General features: G+C 42.7%; 1 protein-coding gene across 3 annotated transcripts in view; it reads left to right on the forward strand.

The window, feature by feature from the left end:
- The window catches only part of UGP2 (UDP-glucose pyrophosphorylase 2), a 481,750-nt gene that overhangs the window by 433,508 nt on the left and 33,271 nt on the right, over positions 1–14,971 (forward strand). For all 3 annotated transcript variants that reach the window (XM_053712070.1, XM_053712069.1, XM_053712071.1), the window contains exon 9: positions 498–602. In XM_053712070.1, the coding sequence (XP_053568045.1) occupies positions 498–602 (105 nt within the window). The remainder of the gene's footprint in view (positions 1–497; positions 603–14,971) is intronic.

Consider the following 14,971-nt stretch of genomic DNA (forward strand, 5'->3'; position numbering starts at 1 on the left):
TGCTGATTAGTGGCTACATTTATACATCAATCAGCAAGCGCTACCCAGGTGCTGAACCAAAAATGGGCCGACTCCTATGCTTACATTCAAATAAAGAGAACAAAGAAAAATTGATAATAGGAGTAAACATTGCATGCTCTATCTGAATCATGAAAGTTTATTTTTGACTAAACTATTCCTTTAACAGAACGTTGAAATGTTGGTTTAAAAGGCAAACATATAGTTTGCAAAGCAGTGTTAGTTTAAAATGTCAGAAATAATATTTTAAGGTTTTGTATCCAACTGCTTTTATTTACAGAATATTATTTCTTTCCATTTCAAGTGGTTGTGATGCTGCAATTGTGATGCAGAATTGAACTAACATTACAGTACACTGCATTAGCGTCACTTTCACTTGAACTGTGGGTTATTTTTAACCCTTCTAAAGAAACCTATTCTCTGGCCAAGTTTGTACTGTGTGCACTGCAAAGTAATTTCATATGTTTGTTTATCATTAGGTTCAGGACTACTTGAAAAGGTTTGAAAATATCCCAGATATGCTTGAGCTGGATCACCTCACAGTGTCGGGGGATGTGACCTTTGGGAAGAATGTGGAGCTGAAGGTAACTTACCCTAACAAGATCTGTTTGTTGTGCATTAACCCCCTTAGCAGCTAGAGGGGGCTGCAGCACATCCCTGTGTAATGCATTGCAGTTAGCAAGGGGTTAAAACATTTAGCTGTCACAATGCAGTTACAAGACATCTGTCCTGCTTTTTTTTATGCAGTCCAGTCTTTCAGGTTTCTATATTATGATTCACAATTACGAAGAAAGGGGATCCCAGAGAAGCATTTACAACCATTTATGCTATAATTGCATAAGTTGTTTGTAAATAAATTCAGCGAGAAACCTAAAGTTTGTGAAAAAAATTGTGAAAAAGTCAACAATTTTTTTTTATTTGATCGCATTTGGCGGTGAAATGGTGGCATGAAATATACCAAAATGGGCCTAGATCAATGCTTTGGGATGTCTTCTAAATAAAAATATATACCGTACTTGTCAAGGGATATTCAGGGATTCCTGAAAGATATCAGTGTTCCAATGTAACTAGCGCTAATTTTGAAAAAAAAGTGGTTTGGAAATAGCAAAGTGCTACTTGTATTTCTTTCATGTAATTAGCAAGAGTCCATGAGCTAGTGACGTATGGGATATACATTCCTACCAGGAGGGGCAAAGTTTCCCAAACCTCAAAATGCCTATAAATACACCCCTCACCACACCCACAAATCAGTTTTACAAACTTTGCCTCCTGTGGAGGTGGTGAAGTAAGTTTGTGCTAGATTCTACGTTGATATGCGCTCTGCAGCAGGTTGGAGCCCGGTTTTCCTCTCAGCGTGCAGTGAATGTCAGAGGGATGTGAAGAGAGAATTGCCTATTTGAATTCAATGATCCCCTTCTACGGGGTCTATTTCATAGGTTCTCTGTTATCGGTCGTAGAGATTCATCTCTTACCTCCCTTTTCAGATCGACGATATACTCTTATATATACCATTACCTCTACTGATTCTCGTTTCAGTACTGGTTTGGCTTTCTACTACATGTAGATGAGTGTCCTGGGGTAAGTAAGTCTTATTTTTGTGACACTCTAAGCTATGGTTGGGCAATTTTATATAAAGTTCTAAATATTTGTGTTTAAACATTTATTTGCCTTGATTCAGGATGTTCAACATTCCTTATTTCAGACAGTCAGTTTCATTATTGGGATAATGCATTTGAATGATCATTTTTTTCTTACCTTAAAATTTGACTTTTTTCCCTGTGGGCTGTTAGGCTCGCGGGGGCTGAAAATGCTTCATTTTATTGCGTCATTCTTGGCGCGGACTTTTTTGGCGCATACTTGTCACCGGAAGTTGCGTCATTTTTGACGTTTTTTGCGCCCAAAGTGTCGGCGTTACCGGATGTGGCGTCATTTTTGGCGCTAAAAGCATTTAGGCGCCAAATAATGTGGGCGTCTTTTTTGGCGCTAAAAAATATGGGCGTCATTATTGTCTCCACATTATTTAAGTCTCATTGTTTATTTGCTTCTGGTTGCTAGAAGCTTGTTCACTGGCATTTTTTCACATTCCTGAAACTGTCTTTTAAGGAATTTTATCAATTTTGCTTTATATGTTGTTTCTCCAACATTGGTGTGTCCGGTCCACGGCGTCATCCTTACTTGTGGGATATTCTCTTCCCCAACAGGAAATGGCAAAGAGTCCCAGCAAAGCTGACCATATAGTCCCTCCTAGGCTCTGCCCACCCCAGTCATTCTCTTTGCCGTTGCACAGGCAACATCTCCACGGAGATGGTTAAGAGTTTTTTTGGTGTTTAAATGTAGTTTTTATTCTTCTATCAAGTGTTTGTTATTTTAAAATAGTGCTGGTATGTACTATTTACTCTGAAACAGAAAAGGATGAAGATTTCTGTTTGTGAGAGGAAGATGATTTTAGCAGATAGTAACTAAAATCGATTGCTATTTCCACATAGGACTGTTGAGATGAAGTAACTTCAGTTGGGGGAAACAGTTAGCAGACTTTTCTGCTTAAGGTATGACTAGACATATTTCTAACAAGACTGTGTAATGCTGGAAGGCTGTCATTTCCCCTCATGGGGACCGGTAAGCCATTTTCTTAGTCAAACAAACAGAATAAAGGGCTTAATATGGTCTAAAAAACTGGTAGACATTTTTTTGGGCTAAATAGATTGCTTTATTTGGGCATATTATTCAGATTTAGGCTAACAATTGGCATTTATAATCTTTGGGGAACGTTTATAAAACGGCAGGCACTGTGTTGGACACCTTTTTCAGTCAGGGGGCCTTTCTAGTTATAGACTGAGCCTCATTTTCGCGCCATTACTGCGCAGTTGTTTTTGAGAGCAGGGCATGCAGATGCATGTGTGAGGATCTAAAAATCACTGAAAAAGCTTCTAGAAGGCGTCATTTGGTATCGTATTCCCCTCTGGGCTTGGTTGGGTCTCAGCAAAGACTATAGCTGGGACTGTATAGGGGTTAAATTTAAAAACGGCTCCGGTTCCGTTATTTTAAGGGTTAAAGCTCTGAAATTTGGTGTGCAATACTTTTAAAGCTTTAAGACGACACTGTGGTGAAATTTTGGTAATTTTTGAACGATTCCTTCATACTTTTTCACATATTCAGTAATAAAGTGTTTTCTGTTTGAAATTTAAAGAGACAGTAACGGTTTTATTTTAAAAGTTTTTTGTGCTTTGTTGACAAGTTTAAGCCTGTTTAACATGTCTGTACCTTCAGATAAGCTATGTTCTATATGTATGAAAGCCAATGTGTCTCCCCATTTAAATTTATGTGATAATTGTGCCATAGCGTCCAAACAAAGTAAGGACAGTACTGCCACAGATAATGATATTGCCCAAGATGATTCCTCAAATGAGGGGAGTAAACATGATACTTCATCATCTCCTACTGTGTCTACACCAGTTTTGCCCATGCAGGAGGCCCCTAGTACATCTAGTGCGCCAATACTTATTACCATGCAACAATTAACGGCTGTAATGGATAACTCCATAGCAAATCTTTTATCCAAAATGCCTACTTATCAGAGAAAGCGCGATTGCTCTGTTTTAAACACTGAAGAGCAAGAGGGCGCTGATGATAATTGTTCTGTCATACCCTCACACCAATCTGAAGGGGCCATGAGGGAGGTTTTGTCTGATGGAGAAATCTCAGATTCAGGAAAAATTTCTCATCAAGCTGAACCTGATGTTGTGACATTTAAATTTAAATTAGAACATCTCCGCGCACTGCTTAAGGAGGTGTTATCTACTCGGGATGATTGTGACAACTTGGTCGTTCCAGAGAAATTATGCAAGATGGACAAGTTCCTAGAGGTTCCGGTGCCCCCCCGACGCTTTTCCTATACCCAAGCGGGTGGCGGACATAGTGAACAAGGAGTGGGAAAAGCCCGGCATACCTTTTGTTCCCCCCCCCCTATATTTAAGAAATTATTTCCTATGGTCGACCCCAGAAAGGACTTATGGCAGACAGTCCCCAAGGTCGAGGGGGCAGTTTCTACTCTAAACAAACGCACTACTATTCCTATCGAAGATAGTTGTGCTTTCAAAGATCCTATGGATAAAAAATTGGAAGGTTTGCTTAAAAAGATTTTTGTACAGCAAGGCTACCTTCTACAACCAATTTCATGCATTGTTCCTGTCACTACGGCAGCGTGGTTCTGGTTCGAGGAACTAGAAAAGTCGCTCAGTAAAGAAACTCCATATGAGGAGGTTATGGACAGAGTTCACGCACTTAAATTGGCTAACTCTTTTATTTTAGATGCCGCTTTGCAATTAGCTAGATTAGCGGCGAAAAATTCAGGGTTTGCTATCGTGGCGCGCAGAGCGCTTTGGTTAAAGTCTTGGTCAGCGGATGTGTCATCCAAGACAAAATTGCTTAACATCCCTTTCAAAGGTAAAACTTTATTTGGACCAGAATTGAAAGAGATTATTTCAGACATCACTGGGGGAAAGGGCCACACCCTTCCACAGGGATAGGTCTTTTAAGGCTAAAAATAAACCTAATTTCTCCAACATAGGTGTGTCCGGTCCACGGCGTCATCCTTACTTGTGGGATATTCTCTTCCCCAACAGGAAATGGCAAAGAGCCCAGCAAAGCTGGTCACATGATCCCTCCTAGGCTCCGCCTACCCCAGTCATTCTCTTTGCCGTTGTACAGGCAACATCTCCACGGAGATGGCTTAGAGTTTTTTAGTGTTTAACTGTAGTTTTTATTATTCAATCAAGAGTTTGTTATTTTGAAATAGTGCTGGTATGTACTATTTACTCAGAAACAGAAAAGAGATGAAGATTTCTGTTTGTATGAGGAAAATTATTTTAGCAACCGTCACTAAAATCCATGGCTGTTCCACACAGGACTGTTGAGAGCAATTAACTTCAGTTGGGGGAACAGTGAGCAGTCTCTTGCTGCTTGAGGTATGACACATTCTAACAAGACGATGTAGTGCTGGAAGCTGTCATTTTCCCTCTGGGATCCGGTAAGCCATGTTTATTACGATTGTAAATAAGGGCTTCAAAAAGGGCTTATTAAGACTGTAGACTTTTTTTGGGCTAAATCGATTGATTATTAACACATATTTAGCCTTGAGGAATCATTTTATCTGGGTATTTTGATATAATAATATCGGCAGGCACTGTTTTAGACACCTTATTCTTTAGGGGCTTTCCCAAAGCATAGGCAGAGCCTCATTTTCGCGCCGGTGTTGCGCACTTGTTTTTGAGAGGCATGGCATGCAGTCGCATGTGAGAGGAGCTCTGATACTTAGAAAAGACTTTCTGAAGGCGTCATTTGGTATCGTATTCCCCTTGGGGCTTGGTTGGGTCTCAGCAAAGCAGATACCAGGGACTGTAAAGGGGTTATAGTTCAAAACGGCTCCGGTTCCGTTATTTTAAGGGTTAAAGCTTCCAAATTTGGTGTGCAATACTTTTAAAGCTTTAAGACACTGTGGTGAAAATTTGGTGAATTTTGAACAATTCCTTCATGTTTTTTCGCATTTGCAGTAATAAAGTGTGTTCAGTTTAAAATTTAAAGTGACAGTAACGGTTTTATTTTAAAACGTTTTTTGTACTTGTTATCAAGTTTATGCCTGTTTAACATGTCTGAACTACCAGATAGACTGTGTTCTGAATGTGGGGAAGCCAGAATTCATATTCATTTAAATAAATGTGATTTATGTGACAATGACAATGATGCCCAAGATGATTCCTCAAGTGAGGGGAGTAAGCATGGTACTGCATCATTCCCTCCTTCGTCTACACGAGTCTTGCCCACTCAGGAGGCCCCTAGTACATCTAGCGCGCCAATACTCCTTACTATGCAACAATTAACGGCTGTAATGGATAATTCTGTCAAAAACATTTTAGCCAAAATGAACACTTATCAGCGTAAGCGCGACTGCTCTGTTTTAGATACTGAAGAGCATGACGACGCTGATATTAATATTTCTGAAGGGCCCCTAACTCAGTCTGATGGGGCCAGGGAGGTTTTGTCTGAGGGAGAAATTACTGATTCAGGGAACATTTCTCAACAAGCTGAACCTGATGTGATTGCATTTAAATTTAAGTTGGAACATCTCCGCATTCTGCTTAAGGAGGTATTATCCACTCTGGATGATTGTGACAAGTTGGTCATCCCAGAGAAACTATGTAAAATGGACAAGTTCCTAGAGGTGCCGGGGCTCCCAGAAGCTTTTCCTATACCCAAGCGGGTGGCGGACATTGTTAATAAAGAATGGGAAAGGCCCGGTATTCCTTTCGTCCCTCCCCCCCATATTTAAAAAATTGTTTCCTATGGTCGACCCCAGAAAGGACTTATGGCAGACAGTCCCCAAGGTCGAGGGAGCGGTTTCCACTTTAAACAAACGCACCACTATACCCATAGAGGATAGTTGTGCTTTCAAAGATCCTATGGATAAAAAATTAGAAGGTTTGCTTAAAAAGATGTTTGTTCAGCAGGGTTACCTTCTACAACCAATTTCATGCATTGTCCCTGTCGCTACAGCCGCATGTTTCTGGTTCGATGAGCTGATAAAGGCGGTCGACAGTGATTCTCCTCCTTATGAGGAGATTATGGACAGTATCAATGCTCTCAAATTGGCTAATTCTTTCACCCTAGACGCCACTTTGCAATTGGCTAGGTTAGCGGCTAAGAATTCTGGGTTTGCTATTGTGGCGCGCAGAGCGCTTTGGTTGAAATCTTGGTCGGCTGATGCGTCTTCCAAGAACAAGCTACTTAACATTCCTTTCAAGGGGAAAACGCTGTTTGGCCCTGACTTGAAAGAGATTATCTCGGATATCACTGGGGGTAAGGGCCACGCCCTTCCTCAGGATCGGCCTTTCAAGGCAAAAAATAAACCTAATTTTCGTCCCTTTCGTAGAAACGGACCAGCCCAAAGTGCTACGTCCTCTAAGCAAGAGGGTAATACTTCTCAAGCCAAGCCAGCTTGGAGACCAATGCAAGGCTGGAACAAGGGAAAGCAGGCCAAGAAACCTGCCACTGCTACCAAGACAGCATGAAATGTTGGCCCCCGATCCGGGACCGGATCTGGTGGGGGGCAGACTCTCTCTCTTCGCTCAGGCTTGGGCAAGAGATGTTCTGGATCCTTGGGCGCTAGAAATAGTCTCCCAAGGTTATCTTCTGGAATTCAAGGGACTTCCCCCAAGGGGGAGGTTCCACAGGTCTCAGTTGTCTTCAGACCACATAAAAAGACAGGCATTCTTACATTGTGTAGAAGACCTGTTAAAAATTGGAGTGATTCATCCCGTTCCATTAAGAGAACAAGGGATGGGGTTCTACTCCAATCTGTTTATAGTTCCCAAAAAAGAGGGAACGTTCAGACCAATCTTAGATCTCAAGATCTTAAACAAGTTTCTCAAGGTTCCATCGTTCAAGATGGAAACCATTCGAACTATTCTTCCTTCCATCCAGGAAGGTCAATTCATGACCACGGTGGATTTAAAGGATGCGTATCTACATATTCCTATCCACAAGGAACATCATCGGTTCCTGAGGTTCGCATTCCTGGACAAACATTACCAGTTCGTGGCGCTTCCTTTCGGATTAGCCACTGCTCCAAGGATTTTCACAAAGGTACTAGGGTCCCTTCTAGCTGTGCTAAGACCAAGGGGCATTGCTGTAGTACCTTACTTGGACGACATTCTGATTCAAGCGTCGTCCCTTCCTCAAGCAAAGGCTCACACGGACATTGTCCTGGCCTTTCTCAGATCTCACGGATGGAAAGTGAACGTGGAAAAGAGTTCTCTATCTCCGTCAACAAGGGTTCCCTTCTTGGGAACAATAATAGACTCCTTAGAAATGAGGATTTTTCTGATAGAGGCCAGAAAAACAAAACTTCTAGACTCTTGTCGGATACTTCATTCCGTTCCTCTTCCTTCCATAGCTCAGTGCATGGAAGTGATCGGGTTGATGGTAGCGGCAATGGACATAGTTCCTTTTGCACGCATTCATCTAAGACCATTACAACTGTGCATGCTCAGTCAGTGGAATGGGGACTATACAGACTTGTCTCCGAAGATACAAGTAAATCAGAGGACCAGAGACTCACTCCGTTGGTGGCTGTCCCTGGACAACCTGTCACGAGGGATGACATTCCGCAGACCAGAGTGGGTCATTGTCACGACCGACGCCAGTCTGATGGGCTGGGGCGCGGTCTGGGGATCCCTGAAAGCTCAGGGTCTTTGGTCTCGGGAAGAATCTCTTCTACCGATAAATATTCTGGAACTGAGAGCGATATTCAATGCTCTCAAGGCTTGGCCTCAGCTAGCGAGGGCCAAGTTCATACGGTTTCAATCAGACAACATGACAACTGTTGCGTACATCAACCATCAGGGGGGAACAAGGAGTTCCCTGGCGATGGAAGAAGTGACCAAAATCATTCTATGGGCGGAGTCTCACTCCTGCCACCTGTCTGCTATCCACATCCCAGGAGTGGAAAATTGGGAAGCGGATTTTCTGAGTCGTCAGACATTGCATCCGGGGGAGTGGGAACTCCATCCGGAAATCTTTGCCCAAGTCACTCAGCTGTGGGGCATTCCAGACATGGATCTGATGGCCTCTCGTCAGAACTTCAAAGTTCCTTGCTACGGGTCCAGATCCAGGGATCCCAAGGCGGCTCTAGTGGATGCACTAGTAGCACCTTGGACCTTCAAACTAGCTTATGTGTTCCCGCCGTTTCCTCTCATCCCCAGGCTGGTAGCCAGGATCAATCAGGAGAGGGCGTCGGTGATCTTGATAGCTCCTGCGTGGCCACGCAGGACTTGGTACGCAGATCTGGTGAATATGTCATCGGCTCCTCCTTGGAAGCTACCTTTGAGACGAGACCTTCTTGTTCAGGGTCCGTATCTGGTTTCACTCCAGCTGACTGCTTGGAGATTGAACGCTTGATCTTATCGAAGCGAGGATTCTCAGATTCTGTTATCGATACTCTTGTTCAGGCCAGAAAGCCTGTAACTAGAAAGATTTACCACAAAATTTGGAAAAAATATATCTGTTGGTGTGAATCTAAAGGATTCCCTTGGGACAAGGTTAAGATTCCTAGGATTCTATCCTTCCTTCAAGAAGGATTGGAAAAAGGATTATCTGCAAGTTCCCTGAAGGGACAGATTTCTGCCTTGTCTGTGTTACTTCACAAAAAGCTGGCCGCTGTGCCAGATGTTCAAGCCTTTGTTCAGGCTCTGGTTAGAATTAAGCCTGTTTACAAACCTTTGACTCCTCCTTGGAGTCTCAATTTAGTTCTTTCAGTTCTTCAGGGGGTTCCGTTTGAACCCTTGCATTCCGTTGATATTAAGTTATTATCTTGGAAAGTTTTGTTTTTAGTTGCAATTTCTTCTGCTAGAAGAGTTTCAGAATTATCTGCTCTGCAGTGTTCTCCTCCTTATCTGGTGTTCCATGCAGATAAGGTGGTTTTACGTACTAAACCTGGTTTTCTTCCAAAAGTTGTTTCTAACAAAAACATTAACCAGGAGATTATCGTACCTTCTCTGTGTCCGAAACCAGTTTCAAAGAAGGAACGTTTGTTGCACAATTTGGATGTTGTTCGCGCTCTAAAATTCTATTTAGATGCTACAAAGGATTTTAGACAAACATCTTCCTTGTTTGTTGTTTATTCCGGTAAAAGGAGAGGTCAAAAAGCAACTTCTACCTCTCTTTTTGGATTAAAAGCATCATCAGATTGGCTTACGAGACTGCCGGACGGCAGCCTCCCGAAAGAATCACAGCTCATTCCACTAGGGCTGTGGCTTCCACATGGGCCTTCAAGAACGAGGCTTCTGTTGATCAGATATGTAGGGCAGCGACTTGGTCTTCACTGCACACTTTTACCAAATTTTACAAGTTTGATACTTTTGCTTCTTCTGAGGCTATTTTTGGGAGAAAGGTTTTGCAAGCCGTGGTGCCTTCCATTTAGGTGACCTGATTTGCTCCCTCCCTTCATCCGTGTCCTAAAGCTTTGGTATTGGTTCCCACAAGTAAGGATGACGCCGTGGACCGGACACACCTATGTTGGAGAAAACAGAATTTATGTTTACCTGATAAATTACTTTCTCCAACGGTGTGTCCGGTCCACGGCCCGCCCTGGTTTTTTTAATCAGGTCTGATAATTTATTTTCTTTAACTACAGTCACCACGGTACCATATGGTTTCTCCTATGCAAATATTCCTCCTTAACGTCGGTCGAATGACTGGGGTAGGCGGAGCCTAGGAGGGATCATGTGACCAGCTTTGCTGGGCTCTTTGCCATTTCCTGTTGGGGAAGAGAATATCCCACAAGTAAGGATGACGCCGTGGACCGGACACACCGTTGGAGAAAGTAATTTATCAGGTAAACATAAATTCTGTTTTTCGTCCCTTTCGCAGAAACGGACCGCCCTCTAATTCTGCATCCTCTAAGCAAGAGGGTAATGCCTCACAACCCAAACCAGCCTGGAAACCAATGCAAGACTGGAACAAGGGTAAGCAGGCCAAGAAGCCTGCCACTGCTAACAAAACAGTATGAAGGAGTAGCCCCCGATCCGGGACCGGATCTAGTGGGGGGCAGACTCTCTCTCTTTGCTCAGGCTTGGGCAAGAGATGTTCAGGATCCTTGGGCGCTAGAAATAGTTTCTCAAGGTTATCTCCTGGAATTCAAGGAACTACCCCCAAGGGGAAGGTTCCACAGGTCTCACTTATCCTCAAACCAAATAAAGAGACAGGCATTCTTACATTGTGTAGAAGACCTGTTAAAGATGGGAGTGATACACCCAGTTCCAATAAAGGAACAAGGAATGAGATTTTATTCCAATCTGTTCGTAGTTCCCAAAAAAGAGGGAACTTTCAGACCAATTTTGGATTTGAAGATCCTAAACAAATTTCTCAGGGTACCATCGTTCAAATTGGAAACTATTCGAACGATTCTACCCACCATCCAGGAAAGTCAATTTATGACTACCGTGGATCTAAAGGATGCGTACCTACATATTCCTATCCACAAAGAACATCATCAGTTCCTAAGGTTCGCTTTTCTGGACAAGCATTACCAGTTTGTGGCCCTCCCATTCGGATTAGCCACTGCTCCAAGGATTTTCACAAAGGTGCTAGGGTCCCTTCTAGCGGTTCTAAGACCAAGGGGCATTGCAGTAGTACCATACTTGGACGACATTCTAATACAAGCGTCGTCCCTGTCAAAAGCAAAGGCTCATACGGACATCGTTCTAGCCTTTCTCAGATCTCACGGATGGAAGGTGAACAAAGAAAAAGTTCTCTGTCCCCGTCAACAAGAGTTCCCTTCTTGGGAACAATAATAGATTCCTTAGAAATGAGGATTTTTCTGACAGAGGTCAGAAAATCAAAACTTCTAAGCTCTTGTCAAGTGCTTCATTCTGTTCCTCGTCCTTCCATAGCGCAGTGCATGGAAGTAGTAGGATTGATGGTTGCAACAATGGACATAGTTCCTTTTGCACGAATTCATCTAAGACCATTACAACTGTGCATGCTCAAACAGTGGAATGGGGATTATACAGACTTGTCTCCAATGATTCAAGTAGATCAAAAGACCAGAGATTCACTCCGTTGGTGGCTGACCCTGGACCATCTGTCCCAGGGAATGAGCTTCCGCAGACCAGAGTGGGTCATTGTCACGACCGACGCCAGTGTAGTGGGCTGGGGCGCGGTCTGGGAATCCCTGAAAGCTCAGGGTCTATGGTCTCAGGAAGAGTCTCTTCTCCCGATAACATTCTGGAACTGAGAGCGATATTCAATGCTCTCAGAGCTTGGCCTCAACTAGCAAAGGCCAAATTCATAAGGTTCCAATCAGACAACATGACGACCGTTGCATATATCAATCATCAGGGGGGAACAAGGAGTTCCCTGGCGATGAAAGAAGTGACCAAAATAATTCAATGGGCGGAGGATCACTCCTGCCACTTGTCTGCGATCCACATCCCAGGAGTGGAAAATTGGGAAGCGGATTTTCTGAGTCGTCAGACATTCCATCCGGGGGAGTGGGAACTCCATCCGGAAATCTTTGCCCAAATAACTCAATTATGGGGCATTCCAGACATGGATCTGATGGCGTCTCGTCAGAACTTCAAGGTTCCTTGCTACGGGTCCAGATCCAGGGATCCCAAGGCGACTCTAGTAGATGCACTAGTAGCACCTTGGACCTTCAACCTAGCTTATGTATTCCCACCGTTTCCTCTCATTCCCAGGCTGGTAGCCAGGATCAATCAGGAGAGGGCCTCGGTGATCTTGATAGCTCCTGCGTGGCCACGCAGGACTTGGTATGCAGACCTGGTGAATATGTCATCGGCTCCACCATGGAAGCTACCTTTGAGACAGGACCTTCTTGTTCAGGGTCCATTCGAACATCCAAATCTGGTCTCCCTCCAACTGACGGCTTGGAGATTGAACGCTTGATTCTATCAAAGCGTGGGTTTTCAGATTCTGTTATAGATACTCTGGTTCAGGCCAGAAAACCTGTAACTAGAAAAATTTACCATAAAATATGGAAAAAATATATCTGTTGGTGTGAATCCAAAGGATTCCCATGGAATAAGATAAAAATTCCTAAGATTCTCTCCTTTCTACAAGAAGGTTTGGAGAAAGGATTATCTGCAAGTTCTCTAAAGGGACAGATCTCTGCTTTATCTGTCTTACTACACAAAAGACTGGCAGCTGTGCCAGATGTTCAAGCATTTGTTCAGGCTCTGGTTAGGATCAAGCCTGTTTACAGACCTTTGACTCCTCCTTGGAGTCTAAATCTAGTTCTTTCAGTTCTTCAAGGGGTTCCGTTTGAACCTTTACATTCCATAGATATTAAGTTACTATCTTGGAAAGTTTTGTTTTTAGTTGCAATTTCTTCTGCTAGAAGAGTTTCAGAGTTATCTGCTCTGCAGTGTTCTCCGCATATTAACCAGGAGATGGTTGTACCTTCTTTGTGTCCGAATCCAGTTTCAAAGAAGGAACGTTTGTTACACAATTTGGACGTTGTCCGTGCTCTAAAGTTCTATTTAGAGGCTACTAAAGATTTCAGACAAACATCTTCCTTGTTTGTTGTTTATTCTGGTAAAAGGAGAGGTCAAAAAGCGACTTCTACCTCTCTTTCCTTTTGGCTTAAAAGCATTATCCGATTGGCTTATGAGACTGCCGGACGGCAGCCTCCTGAAAGAATCACAGCTCACTCCACTAGGGCTGTGGCTTCACATGGGCCTTCAAGAACGAGGCTTCTGTTGACCAGATATGTAAGGCAGCGACTTGGTCTTCACTGCACACTTTTGCCAAATTTTACAAATTTGATACTTTTGCTTCTTCGGAGGCTATTTTTGGGAGAAAGGTTTTGCAAGCTGTGGTGCCTTCCGTTTAGGTAACCTGATTTGCTCCCTCCCTTCATCCGTGTCCTAAAGCTTTGGTATTGGTTCCCACAAGTAAGGATGACGCCGTGGACCGGACACACCAATGTTGGAGAAAACAGAATTTATGCTTACCTGATAAATTACTTTCTCCAACGGTGTGTCCGGTCCACGGCCCGCCCTGGTTTTTTAATCAGGTCTGATGAATTATTTTCTCTAACTACAGTCACCACGGTACATATGGTTTCTCCTATATATATTTCCTCCTGTCCGTCGGTCGAATGACTGGGGTGGGCGGAGCCTAGGATGGACTATATGGCCAGCTTTGCTGGGACTCTTTGCCATTTCCTGTTGGGGAAGAGAATATCCCACAAGTAAGGATGACGCCGTGGACCGGACACACCGTTGGAGAAAGTAATTTATCAGGTAAGCATAAATTCTGTTTTTTTCTATTACATATTGCAAGATGTCTCAGATTGACCCTGAATCAGAAGATACTTCTGGAAAATCGCTGCCTGATGCTGGATCTACCAAAGTTAAGTGTAATTGCTGTAAACTTGTGGTATCTGTTCCTCCAGCTGTTGTTTGTAATGAATGTCATAACAAACTTGTTAATGCAGATAATATTTCCTTTAGTAATGTTACATTACCTGTTGTTGTTCCATCAACATCTAATATTCAGAGTGTTCCTGTTAACATAAGAGATTTTGTTTCTAAATCCATTAAGAAGGCTATGTCTGTTATTCCTCCTTCTAGTAAACGTAAAAGGTCTTTTAAAACTTCATTTTTCAGATGAATTTTTAAATGAACATCATCATTCTGATTCTGATAATGATTCCTCTGGTTCAGAGGATTCTGTTTCAGAGGTTGATGCTGATAAATCTTCATATTTATTCAAAATGGAATTTATTCGTTCTTTACTTAAAGAAGTCTTAATTGCATTAGAAATAGAGGATTCTGGTCCTCTTGATACTAAATCTAAACGTTTAAATAAGGTTTTTAAATCTCCTGTAGTTATTCCAGAAGTTTTTCCTGTCCCTGATGCTATTTCTGAAGTAATTTCCAGGGAATGGAATAATTTGGGTAATTCATTTACTCCTTCTAAACGTTTTAAGCAATTATATCCTGTGCCATCTGACAGATTAGAGTTTCTCCAACATAGGTGTGTCCGGTCCACGGCGTCATCCTTACTTGTGGGATATTCTCCTCCCCAACAGGAAATGGCAAAGAGCCCAGCAAAGCTGGTCACATGATCCCTCCTAGGCTCCGCCTTCCCCAGTCATTCTCTTTGCCGTTGTACAGGCAACATCTCCACGGAGATGGCTTAGAGTTTTTTAGTGTTTAACTGTAGTTTTTATTTTTCAATCAAGAGTTTGTTATTTTAAAATAGTGCTGGTATGTACTATTTACTCTGAAACAGAAAAGAGATGAAGATTTCTGTTTGTAAGAGGAAAATGATTTTAGCAAACGTTACAAAAATCGATGGCTGTTTCCACACAGGACTGTTGAGAGGAATTAACTTCAGTTGGGGGAACAGTGAGCAGACTTTTGCTGCTTGAGGT

This window comes from Bombina bombina, chromosome 4, assembly GCF_027579735.1.
Source record: "Bombina bombina isolate aBomBom1 chromosome 4, aBomBom1.pri, whole genome shotgun sequence".
In the NCBI taxonomy this organism is placed as follows: domain Eukaryota; kingdom Metazoa; phylum Chordata; class Amphibia; order Anura; family Bombinatoridae; genus Bombina; species Bombina bombina.